This window comes from Typopeltis vanoorti, chromosome 16, assembly GCF_054136105.1.
Source record: "Typopeltis vanoorti isolate ZY-2024b chromosome 16, IOZ_Tvanoo_1.0, whole genome shotgun sequence".
Classification (NCBI taxonomy): domain Eukaryota; kingdom Metazoa; phylum Arthropoda; class Arachnida; order Uropygi; family Thelyphonidae; genus Typopeltis; species Typopeltis vanoorti.
The window spans coordinates 57,658,594-57,671,426 of record NC_143564.1 but is presented as its reverse complement, the minus strand read 5'-3'; the positions used below and the strand labels follow the sequence as shown (position 1 = coordinate 57,671,426).

Here is a 12,833-nt window from a genome sequence, read left to right as displayed (position 1 = left end):
GTTGGTCTTCCATGATAATTGCTTGGCCTGCATTCTTGCTAATCTACCAATGCATGTCATCAAAATCTTCTTCTAGATCCCACATCTAAAGCAGCAACCAACAATATATTTTTTCACGTTGGCCTCTATCTCACACCAGACAGCCTCAACTGAGCCATTTCCCTCAGATCTACTAATCTTCCTTGACTTCTATTTTTGTTGGCTAGTTCAGCTATCATTAATAATGCCCCTCTTCTTGTCCTATTTCCTGTATCTTCTCAAAATACAATATCCGTTACATTTTATTCCTGAGCCTACATCATTCTCTATCAACCAGGTCTCGCTGATGCCAGTAATTTGTGGTAAAGTTGAGCTACCCAATGCCAAAAACTCCTCTCCTTTGTTTCTGATACTTTGGACATTCATGTACATGTATTTCAACATCTCCTAGTGTCCACAGTTACCCTTACATAATGTTATTACCTGCCCATTCAGATTCAAAACATGGGAAACTGCAACAATCATTCCTGCACTCATCTATCCTAGGAATAGCTATTTCTGCATGGCCATTCTTGCACTCATGCACATTTGTCCAAGGGTGGCTAGACACATATTGCTTTCCTCCATTATCTCTAGTTTCCCTTGTCTTGCATTTCCAACCTCTCACTGAACAACACCTTCTCCAAGCACCTAACTCCAAAACCATTTAAGTGCAGTCCATCAGGCATATACAGGTCCTTACATCCATCAAATTCCCTCCATACATCTGTAAACTGCATAATCTTCTCATTGGTAATCATGCCCTTCTTCTTAATTCTGTCCTATCATACTGAGACAGCAGACTCACAATCTTTCTTACTCTTCATTTTTGCTTCTTCTGACAACTCTTTCATTGCATACTTCTCACCTTTCAAATCATTTGTTCCTTCCAAAACAATGAACTGGTTCGCTTCTTTCTTCTGCAAACTTTAAGCTTTATTAACATCCTTTATCTTTCCAGTTGGGAAACATGCTTCTTTCACTTCTTATCATATAACTCTTAACATTAAATCCTCATATAATGCTTTCTCTTTTCTCCCAGTTTCTTGTACTTTTATACTTTCTCATTTACTTTCTTTTTTTTTTCCCTCCTGCTGTACCATGTGCCAATTATTTCGTGAAGGAGTGTGTAAGCATGCTATTTCTTTCCGCTGACATCTCATCATCCAGATTATTACTTTTATCCACTTCCTTCAAACTCTCATTCGTATTTCGTACACTATCATTTGCTGTTTCTGCTACATTCTCCACATTTCCACAAAATACTCTCCATATTCTCCACATCTTACATTTACTCACAAAATACTTCCAACACATATTCTTGCTCTCATGCCACAAACCATTCACTCTTGGCAATATTCATTACCAAGAGTGAATCATCAATGCCATAAATGTAGAATGCATTTGAAACAATAACGTATATTAATAGTCTCGATTAAACAACACTGTCAAAAATAAAGAAAACACCACCAATAATGTTTAATCCTATCATCAATGTTTATTAAAAATAAGGATTTATCTGAATAACACATACAAAAGCCACTTCTAAGGGTGATCAGTCTTCTAGATACTTTTTCAGATGTTCCAAATGGAGAAACTCGTCCATTATATGAGATGCATTGGTAAAAATCTGAAGCATTTATTTACATAATTCCTCTCCAAAACTCAGCTGTGATGTGCTTTGATAGATGAGAGATGCAAACTACACTTTTTAGTTTTGTCAAGTGCAAAAGTAAGGGACCAGAAAATATTAAAAACACTGAATCAAAGTGTTCTGTTATGTCAACTAAAAACACGTGCTTTCAAGACAAGTGGCTCAAGGAATTTAAGTGATTATGCTACAAAGACAACCCTACATTTTTTAATGTATAAAAAATATCCTGGGACTACTGACAGAAACTCTAGGTTACTATAAGCCTTTTGGGGCTGTTTGAAAGTAGAAACGTTTAGGTTCCATGAGGCATTCAACTTTCACAAACAATTCTATGACATGGACTTCATAGAAATCACCTGTAGGGAAAAAAAACCTTTAACTGTTTTCCAAAGAAAGATATATTTGAACACCTGAAGTGCCTTTTTAATACAGCTTATTATAAAACTAAATTCAATAAACCATTTACTGTTTTTATAAACATGAAGAATTTGTCAGTTACTGCTGATGTCAATAAACAAAAATTACTTAAGGAAATCAAACTGCATTAGTGAGTCTTCTAGATACTTTTTCAGATGTTTCAAATTAGAAACTTGTCCATTATATGAGATGCATAAATAAAATTCTGAAGCATTTGTTTACATAGTTCCTCTCCAAAACTCAGCTGCAATGTATTTTGATGGATGAGAGTGAAATGAACAACTTCTTGCCATTGGAGACTAGTAATTGATTAACCACCATTATGGATAAAGTATACATCCTCATACACTTTGTACCCATCATATATTTCAATGTAATATCAACGGTATTACAGTTTTAATATGCACTTCGCATCTATGATAACCTTGAAGTTTATTGTTTTGGCCGATAGTGTGGTCAATAGGCAGTTGAACTGAAGTAGCATGCAACATGCAGGGGAAAAAACAGTGGACTAGTGGCAAAAATTAAAGAGCGGCATGTCAAAACTTACAAATTATTCAACATAATTCAAATTTAGCTGTTCAGAATTTTATTAGAGATCTTCTCTTTGTTACTGAGTTGAAACAGTGGTTATATATATATATATATATATATTACTATATATATATATATATATATATATATATTACTGTATATACGCCCATACATATACACCTTTTACCATAATTCATACTGTGAGTGAGTAAAATTTTTTTTGTGACCAGTAGATTTAAGTAGTATTTATGGATCCCAGTGTTTTGGTAGTCTCAAAAATAGATCTGAAGAACATTCAGGAAGGTGATTTGATAAATCAATGTAAGGCAATGTTTTATACAATCTACACTTATTTATAATCTATATGGACAACACTCAAGAACTCAAACAAACAAAGCACTCAAGAGTTTGAAATTCACAGTCATAATGCTGAGCCTGTAAAAGATGCTTTCTATGAAGAACTCATATAGTCATCTTTTATTAGTTTATTTTTAAGATTTGCAGCATTTTGAATTATTGGTAATTATTGGTTCTCCCCAGTAATAGGGAAGAAAAGTGGTAGTATTAATTACAAAATTAGTTATTACTGTTAGGGCAAAAGACATGCCAAAATAAAATGGATAGAGTATTCCATCTGAAGTTGTTCTATTTGAAGTTCATTACAAAAATATTGAACAGACTAGTTCTCTAGGTAGGTGCACAGTGCAGTGTATCTCATGCTGTTCAACTGGAACTGCATGCTCTACTAAACCAACTGCACTAAGTTACTATTGAGCTTAAAGCTTTGGTAGGCACACAAAAAAAATCAATATTTTTTATTATTGATAATTGTTATAATTATTATTGATATAATTATTGATGTATAGGTCCTTTGGATTCATCATCATCCCTTCATTTTTAATTCTTCATTTGTGAATTTCATAAGTCAACAAATTTAACATATCTGTTTGCCAGTTGTTACTATTCAGAATTGATTTACTTTCTTCTATTTAATAATGCTTCCAAGAAGACTAGCTCCTGCAAAAAATTGCATTTGTAAACCTGAGTTTATCAAAAAATTATCTACAGATTATAATATTCCACATATAAGTGGAAATTCTATAATTTTCATTGAAAAGGACACATCATCATCAAATTCCTGCCATGTATCCCTCAAGGGGTGTACAGGATATGATAGTACTACATGAAAAAAATTACATCATTATTAACTTCCTATCTACAATTTTCCTCCAAACAAGGTTGTTTGGAGTTTGGAGAAAGTTACTTGTCAAGACACCAACATTATCAGATCTTATATTTCTATCGTCTAAGGCACATCGTACCATATCAATCCACCTATATCTTGGTCTTCCTCTGGTTCGTTTTTCTGCTAACCTGACAGAGAACGCTTGTTTTGCTAATCTTTCTTTGCCCATTCTGTTTGAGTGACCATACCACCTGAGATTAGCTCTGATAACGCATTCCTGGATGCTGACAATGTCACGTTCTTTCCTAATATTCTGGTTTTATTATGATATTGCCATTGATGCCATCTGTTCATGCCCCTAATCTTTCTCAGGACTCTCATATCTGTGGTCTCTAGTCTTTGGTCAATGTTTTACTTCTAACCCAGCTCTCAGATCCATAAGTTAAAACTGGTTTGAATACTGTCTTTTATACAGCTAATTTAGTGTTCCAACTAATTTCTCTCTTATACCATATGAATTTATTCAATTGACTTCCCACCATACCAGCTTTGTTTATTCTGTTGTCTATTTCTATATTTAATTTACCATCTTCACAAAAATTCATGCCTAAGTAGCTGAAATGTTTTACTTGTTCCACAGGTTCTCCATTCACAACACAGTTGACATTTTCAGTGATTCTGCCTATTTTCATTGTCTTTGTCATTTTATTGCTGACCTTCATACCATATCTATTACAACAGTTATTCAATTTAGTCAGAGAATCTTGCAGACTTGTAGCTGGTTTATTGATAAGTATAACATCGTCCGCATAAAGCAAAGAGCTGATATTAACATCTCCAATTTTGATATCATGTTTAATGCCACTTTCCTTCATAATGTGATCCATATAGATAATGAATAACAGAGGGGATAATGTACACCCTTGTCTCACACCAGATTTAACATTAACCATCTTCCTGTACTTCAATTCTAACTGCTGACTTACAACTCAAATAAATGCTAAGTATTGCTTGATATAATGCTCCATTGACACCATATAACAGCGTTTTGAATAGCTTCTCTCTTGGCACCTTGTCATATGCCTTTTCCAGATCAACAAAACTTAAATACAGATATTTCTTATATTCCCATGATTTCTCCACTATTTGTCGTAAAGTGAAGATTTAATCCTGACAGCCTCTTTTTTTTGCCTGAATCCAGCTTCTTCTTCACCCAACTTTTCTTCAGCAATTCTTCTCAACCGTTTCTCAAGTATACTTGCATAGATCTTGCCAGGAACACTCGGTAGGGAAATACCTCTGTAATTCTCACATACAGTTTTATTTCCCATTTTATATATGGGTACTATGAGAGCTCTACTCCAATCATTGGGAATTCATCTCTCTGTCCAGGCTTTCTACACTCTGCAGTGCAACCACTGCAAGACTTTGATACCAAATACTTCAGCATTTCAGGTCAAATATCATCTACTCCTGCTGCCTTTCCACATTTCAAGCCTCTGATGGCTTTTTCTACTTCAAGTATGGATATGTATTCCTGACTGCGTGCCTGGTCAGTGGTTTTTACCATGGTGCTGTCATCACTGCTTGTTTCATTTAGTAAATTTTCAAAGTAATTACTCCATACTTCAAGGATATCTTTTTATCCCGTTTTCATGTTGCCTTTATCATCTCTAACTCCTTTTACAGCACTCTTTGCTCCATTCCTAAGCTTCTTCAACAACCTCCAGAATATTTTGCCACCTTCTTGATATTTATTTTCTATATTCTTGCCAAAGTTCTCCCATGACTTTTGTTTAGCTAGTTTTACACAGTGTTTAGCATTTTTGCATTTGTCTCTGTATTCTCTAGGAGCACAAGCTGACTTATTTGCCATGTACTTTATATAGGCTTTCTTCTTTTCCTTCACTGCCTGTTTAACTTCCTGTGTCCACCATGGAGTTCTAATTTTTCTATTCTTGCAGACAACTTCATCACATGCCTCTCTAGCTGAATCAATCAGGGCTTTCTTCAAGGCTTGCCACCGAATCTCCAAGGTTTGATTCCTGTTCTCAGACTCTCTCATTCTTCAATAATCTTTGTGTATTTTAGTCTACAGTTGACATCTGAAAGCTGCTCAATTTTTATTCGCTTTAAAACTTTCTTACATGTTATTCTTTTCAATATGAAATTCTATTTTATCCTGCTCAAGACTAAATAGTGATCACCTCCAATTTCAAATCCTCTTTAGACTGGTGTCCTGCACCAGGGAGAAAACATCACTATCAACAATAACATAGTCAATGAGACTTTTCTTATCCTTGCCTCTTCTCTTCATGTGAATTTGTGCACATTTTTATGTTGGAACATGGTGTTAGTAATAATCAGTCCATGTCTTGAGCAGAAATCCAACAAATATTTACCATTATTATTAGCTTTGCTCTTTTCTCCAAATTTTCCCAAAATATTTTTGTATGTCTGACAATCATTTCCTGCTCTGCTATTTAGATCCCCAACAAGGACCTACTTTTCCTTTTTCATTGTGTCAGTTGCTTTTTCTAAAGCATCAAAAAATTCCTCCACTTCTACCTTAGTAGAACCTTCTGTGGGATCATATGCACAAATAAGTCTCATTGTCCATTTCCCCATTCTCATATTTGCCCACATTACTCTACTTGAGACTGACTGTCATTCAAGAAGATTAGCCTCTTATTTTGTGTTGAATACTATGGCTACTCCTTCTTTTCCTTGATTGTCATTGCCTGAATATAGCATTTTGTATTTATTGCTCAGAAATATCTCACCAGTTTTTGTCTTTTTTTGTTTCAATCACCCCTATTATGTCGATCTGGTACTTATCTAATTCCTCAGCTACCTCCATATCTTTGCCATTCAGGCTTCTTATGTTGATAGTACCGATCTTTAACTCTGATGTTGAGTTGGGGTGTGTTTTCAGATTTGTTCCAGTAGGTGACTTTTCACTGTTCACCCTGGTTCCCTGGTGAGAACAACGGGGGCCTTTTTTTAACCGAGTGACGCCTCAGCCAGCATGAAATTTTGTCATGTTGTACCATCATTTTTTATTTTGGTTTAACCAATAAGAATACAATTTGGTCGGCTAAATCCTAAATGAAAAGGACACTGGAAAAGAAAATATGAATGAACTTTGGAAAAATAACCGATTTCACTATCTTTTTCTGTTTTGGGAATTTCATAATCAGTTTGTATAGCAGTTTAATAATCATATGGTTTTGATAATGGGTAACATGACATCAAAGAATTTTTTTGTTGTTGTTTAGTTTGTTTTAATTGCAGTTTCTCAAATACACAAAATAATATTTTTTAAAATTACTATGACAAATTTGTTATTGTGCATACAACCTAACTCTGTTGCATCCAATTTTTTTTGTTTTCTGCCATTCTTGACACGTATGTCAAAACAGTAGTTTCACAAATTGTCACAATAAGAAAGAATGAGAAATTTATCTTTGCAGAAAATGTCTATCAAATGAGCAATATAGACTGTATAAAATGATTCATGCGCAATTCAGTGGCACTTCCAGAAAATGCATTCTTTCATGGTAATTCTCATTCAACATCACGTGTCCACCACATGGACTAATTGATGATTGTGCCAATGCAGGAATCACAGTGCTCGTTATCACCAATTCCTGATATATACCCTCAAGGGGTGTATAGGAGACTGATAGTACTATGTAATTAAGTGTTGCAATTAATTGTACTTGTAATTGTATTAATAACTATTAAATTGCTATTAATTGTTCTTCCACATCAGTAGAGGTGCTTTTTGACAAGTTGAAAAAAAATGCTTTTACTAAAAGGAAAATGTGCATTTCATGTTTATTTTTGGTTGTAGACAGGGAGAAGTACTCTGGAGTATCAGAATCAAGCAAAGATGCTCTTCAAGAAATTAAATACCCAATCTCCACCTCGTAGTAGCCTTGAAACAGGATCTTTTATTTTCCAGTAAGCTGTTTTATGGAGAATTATTCTGTGTCATTGATTTATGTATTATATGGATGAACTAGCATTTTATAGATTCTACAGTCTGTTTTTAATTAATTTGGCTGTCATGATTTTTGTGCTATGTTATTTTTTTTAGTGATATGTATAAATCCCATTTTTAAGGAATGGCTTGTGACAGTTTATTCCTTATAATTATATCTGTTAAAAATTGAGACTTTATTGAAACAAATGCTGTGTGTAAAATAAGGAAAAATATAACATACGAAACTTATCATTCTATAACCAGGATAACAGTTTCATAGTTTATTATTACATAAAACATCTATTGAGTTTCAAGACTCTGCTGGAGGTCACAGCACAAAGTACAACACATGATCCACCACCTACACTTCGCAAACTATTGTCTGCATTACACTATGCACTACTGACGCAGAGTATTTGTTAGTTACTGATGTGTTGTGTGTCCATTTTGCCTTTTTTATAGGAATAAAAACTAGAAAAGCATTAAATGAGACACTCATCTTCATTTGAAAGAGACCATATAAAAATTCTTTTTCATGACTGGAATCATACCCAGCTTTCTCTTTTCTTGATGGCCACATGTCCAACCATCCTTCCAGCTGCAATATAAAACTACCAAATCATATGAATATTTTTGTGCATTGTGTGTGTGTGTGTGTGTGTACGTACAGTATATGCTGTAAAACAAATTTTGTGGCATTCTTCTGAGATTATAGAAACTGTAGCACATAACTAATGTATATGTGGGCAGAAATTAGAACTCATATTCTATGTAAATGGCATTCCTTGCCGGTATTACTAATTGCTTTCAAAGTAGACATATCATTTTGAATCTTTGAAGAATGCACAAGTACTAGTTCCAATGAAACCAGCACTTCTCTTTGCAACTTTTTGCTTTTTTTTAATTATTAATAATAAGCATATCAATTTAAGGACATAACGCTAATGATTTTACTTATGTTTAATACTTGATTTTTTTGCATAATTGCACTTTTTTTATGTGGCTCCCATCAAAAGGGTTCTTTGTAAACCTGTAGTACATTTGTATCGTGGGATGAAGATTTTTTCCATTTTTATTGATTTTATATATTTTTTAAATAGTCCAAAAACCCTGCTCTAGAGGCCAAATATTATTATTATTATTAACGGAGGCCATATGCTACACACACACACACACACACACACACTAGCAGTCATACTTGAATTCATTCACGTTTCTTGCACATACAACATTCAATGGCAATCCATTCCAATTATGCACCACTCTATGAGAGAGAAATCTAGCCCTCACCCCTTTTTAGCGGCATTCATTCTCAGGTTCCAAGGATACCATAAAATTAAAAATTCCATCAACTGAAATCCTGTATGACCCTTTCAGAAGTTTGTAAATCTCAATCATATCGACCCCCTCTTTCTCCTGTTTGCTAGTGTCTACAGTCTAGAAATTCTCAATCAGTATTCCACAATCCTGATATCATTTCTAACAGTCTCCTTTGCACTCTCTCTCTCTCTCCACTGTATCAGAATCACAACGGAAACAGAAGATCATACCTGCACAAAATAGTCCAAAGAGGCAAAATAATGTACTCATCTTTACATGTGAATGTTCATTTCAGCATTGCAATTATCTTTTGAGTTGTATTTGAAACCTTTGCTACATGGCCCCTGAACTTCAACTTGCTGTCTACTAACACTCAAAGATCCCTAGCCTTGTCAGCTTCTTCTAGCATAATTCCCCCAATATAATATGACAATGGATATCTAATCACGTCAAAGTGCATGACTTTACATTTTCTGACATTGAACTGATATCCATTTTAGATTGCTCACAATTCCAGCCTATTCAAATTATTTTTCAAGTACTGCATATCAGCAACATTTCTGATTACTGTACCTATCTGTGCTTCATCAGCTAATAGCTGTATGCCACCTGTCAATTCCTTTCCAATATCATTAATGCACAGATTGAATAACAGTGGATCAAGGGCTGATCCTTTTGGTATACCACTAGTTACTTTAAATTTTGCAGACTCACATTCCCCATATATTACTTTTTGATATGTCATTTAGCCATCCTCTTATCCTTGCTAATATTTTGTAATGCAATCCCATATTCTCCAGTTTATGCAACAGTCTTCCATGCAATATTCTGTCAAAAGCCTTAGCAAACGCCAAAAGTATCATGGTTTATCTATTTCCCCTGTCTAGTTCAATGGTAACATTATTATAGAATGTAAGCAAGTTGCTAAAACATGACCCTCCCTTTGTAAATCCATGCTGTTCATTGCAAATGGTTTGACAGAGAATCTCTGTCAACTCATTTCTGAATGGATTGAATTTGTATAAGAGGTATGGCCTCCTTGAATGTGTTTGGCATCAGAATTCTTGAAAAACCAATAACTGGTACAAGACCTAACACAGAGTCAGGAAAACTAAATTATAATGGGAGGAATGGTGAGAATATGTATGTAAGAGCAACAGTATTAATGACGGGAATGGACACTATCATGGAAATGAGGAATGAATGATTTCGTCTTTGTGTTCGTCCAGTTTGAACTAATCAAACGTGTGCAAAGATATCTGCATATATAAGATATCTTTAATAGATATCTTATATATGCAGAAAAGAAAAGAACAGATCTTCAAGACTACAGACAAGAGTATACAAAAGAACATGTAAGTAGCTTATTATGTCTGTACACAAATGCTAGAATATTAGAAACAGTGATAGTTTGTTGCCTTAGTCAATATGTTGGGACCTCAGATTATAGGCATTAATGAGACCTGATTATCAGAATCAGACATATTAACTGGTATCTGGTGTAAAGGGTACAGTATTTTTAGGAAGGATAGGCAGGATAGGAGAGGAAGGGGTGGTTATGCTGCTAATGATATCAGGTAACTTGAATACAGTTAGAGTTGAGACCTACGATTGTAATAATAGTAACAGTTTATCATGTAGCAGTGAGTTTGAAGCCATCTGGTTTGAGGTGGAATCTAACAAGATCAAATACATAGTGGGGTGTTGTTACAGACGGTGGATCGGTTGCTAGTGATGAAAAAATGCATCACCAAATAGAGAAAATGGATGCAAAAAGAATCATCATAATGGGAAACTTTAATTATTCAAACATTGATTGGCTTGCAGTAAAATCTCATGAGAAAAATGAAACTGAATTTATTGAGTGTTGCGAGACAACTTTCTCAAGCAGCATGTGACAGAAAGAACTCGAGTCAAAGTGTTAGATTCTCATTTAAAGATGTAACTATTTAGCCTCCAGTTGGTGACATTGATCATGCAATACTCAGTTGGGAAGTAACTGTGTTTATGAACGTTCCATTCAGAAAAGATTACATTCTGAACTACAAAGCAGGAAATTAATACCAACTGAGGAATATACCAAGTTCAGCACAATGGTATCAGTTTCTGGATAATCAGGAATATGGCTGATATGCAGTACTTGCAAAATTATTTGAATAGGCTGGAATTGTATGGGAAAATGGATGTCAGCTCAATGTCAGTAAATGATGAAAAGTCATGCACTTTAGTGTGATTAGATATCCAATGTCATATTATATTGGCAGAAGAAACTTATCAGGCTAGGGATCATGGAGTGTTAGTAGCTAAGAAAATGAAGTCAGAGGCTATGTAGCAAAGATTGCAAATACAGCTCAAAAGATAATTTCAATGCAGAAAGAAACTTTTGCAATAAAGATAAGGATGTCATTTTGCCTCTTTACGAGGCATTGATAAGACCTCATTTGGACTATTGTGCACAGGTCTGGTTTCCGTAGTGATTCTGATACAGTGGAGAGAGTGCAAAGGAGAGTGTTAAAAATTATATCATGATTGTGGAATACTGATTATGAAGATGGATTGAGAATTTGTAGACTGTAGACACTAGCAAACAAAAGAAAGAAGGGTGATATAACGGAGGCTTAGAAACTTCTGATAGAGTCATACAGGATTTCAGTTGATGGAATTTTATTTTAATGAAGGTGGGGAAATGACAAGAGAATTTTTCCATATAATAAAAAATTTCATCAGCCTATATCCTATAACACCAATTCAAAAGTTTATAGACCTCTGTCATGTCACCCTTGGAAGCCGAGAATGAATTCTGCTAAGAAGGGAGCGAGATGCAGATTTTTCTCTCATTGAATATTATGTAATTGGAATGGATTGCCATTGGATGCTGTGTGTGCAAGCATTGTGAACTTCTCTAAGCTAAACCCTAACTTGATTTTATTTACAAAATGAATGTTGATTGAGCAAAAATGCCAAGAAAAACTTGGGTCTAAGGAAACCAGCCATAAAGACTGACTGAGGATTAGCAACGTAAAGATTACTGCTGAAGATAAGATTTTCCTCACATTTCTAAAAATAAAAATTAGTTTTTCAGAAAATTCTAGGTCCACTTAAGGATCAAAGCTATATAATCGACTATTGCTTGTGACCCAATGTCAAATCTCCACTACCTCAGTGGTATGCTTTAAAATGTATATATTCATCTTAGATACTGAAGAAATGAGGTAATATTGGACCTAACTAACAAAACTATTCTGTATTGCCTCTTAAATTACACATATAATATGATGTAACAATTTTAGTCTTGCTGGCTGGGGGTGTAATAACCCAGTTAACCTTCCTACCAGCCGAGGCAGATGAAATAATGAGACCAAATTGCACTTCTTATCCATGCTATTCATGGATAAGAAGATTTAGCTGGACGTTTATAGGCATCATGGCCAGTTGGGAGGTGGGTTAAACAAGGCATCCAACTATTTTCATCAGAAAACTGAGGAAAAGTCAGTTACATGATCAAACTCAATAGTATCAAAAACATGGAAACATGCACCATCAACATAAAATGCATCAGTTGAAAAGAGGCAGCTAGCAGAGCATTTATAGAAATACTGTATTGGCATAACTGGTGTTACTGAGACTAAGAAGCAAAAACTTTTTGAAAGTAAGATAATTTCAAATAACATGAATAGAGTGATCTTCTGAATTCCTCTAAATTTATTCCTTCTCAA

The 12,833-nt window shown here is 34.5% G+C and overlaps 2 protein-coding genes across 3 annotated transcripts in view; one reads left to right on the top strand and one right to left on the bottom strand.

Moving 5' to 3' along the window:
- The window catches only part of LOC150098042 (nose resistant to fluoxetine protein 6-like), a 352,140-nt gene that overhangs the window by 216,403 nt on the left and 122,904 nt on the right, over positions 1-12,833 (bottom strand). The window lies entirely within an intron of this gene.
- Positions 1-12,833, top strand: part of Sec22 (vesicle-trafficking protein SEC22) — a 65,143-nt gene that overhangs the window by 10,904 nt on the left and 41,406 nt on the right. The window contains exon 2 of the mRNA XM_090406586.1: positions 7,666-7,775. Within this exon, the coding sequence (XP_090262712.1) occupies positions 7,666-7,775 (110 nt within the window). The remainder of the gene's footprint in view (positions 1-7,665; positions 7,776-12,833) is intronic.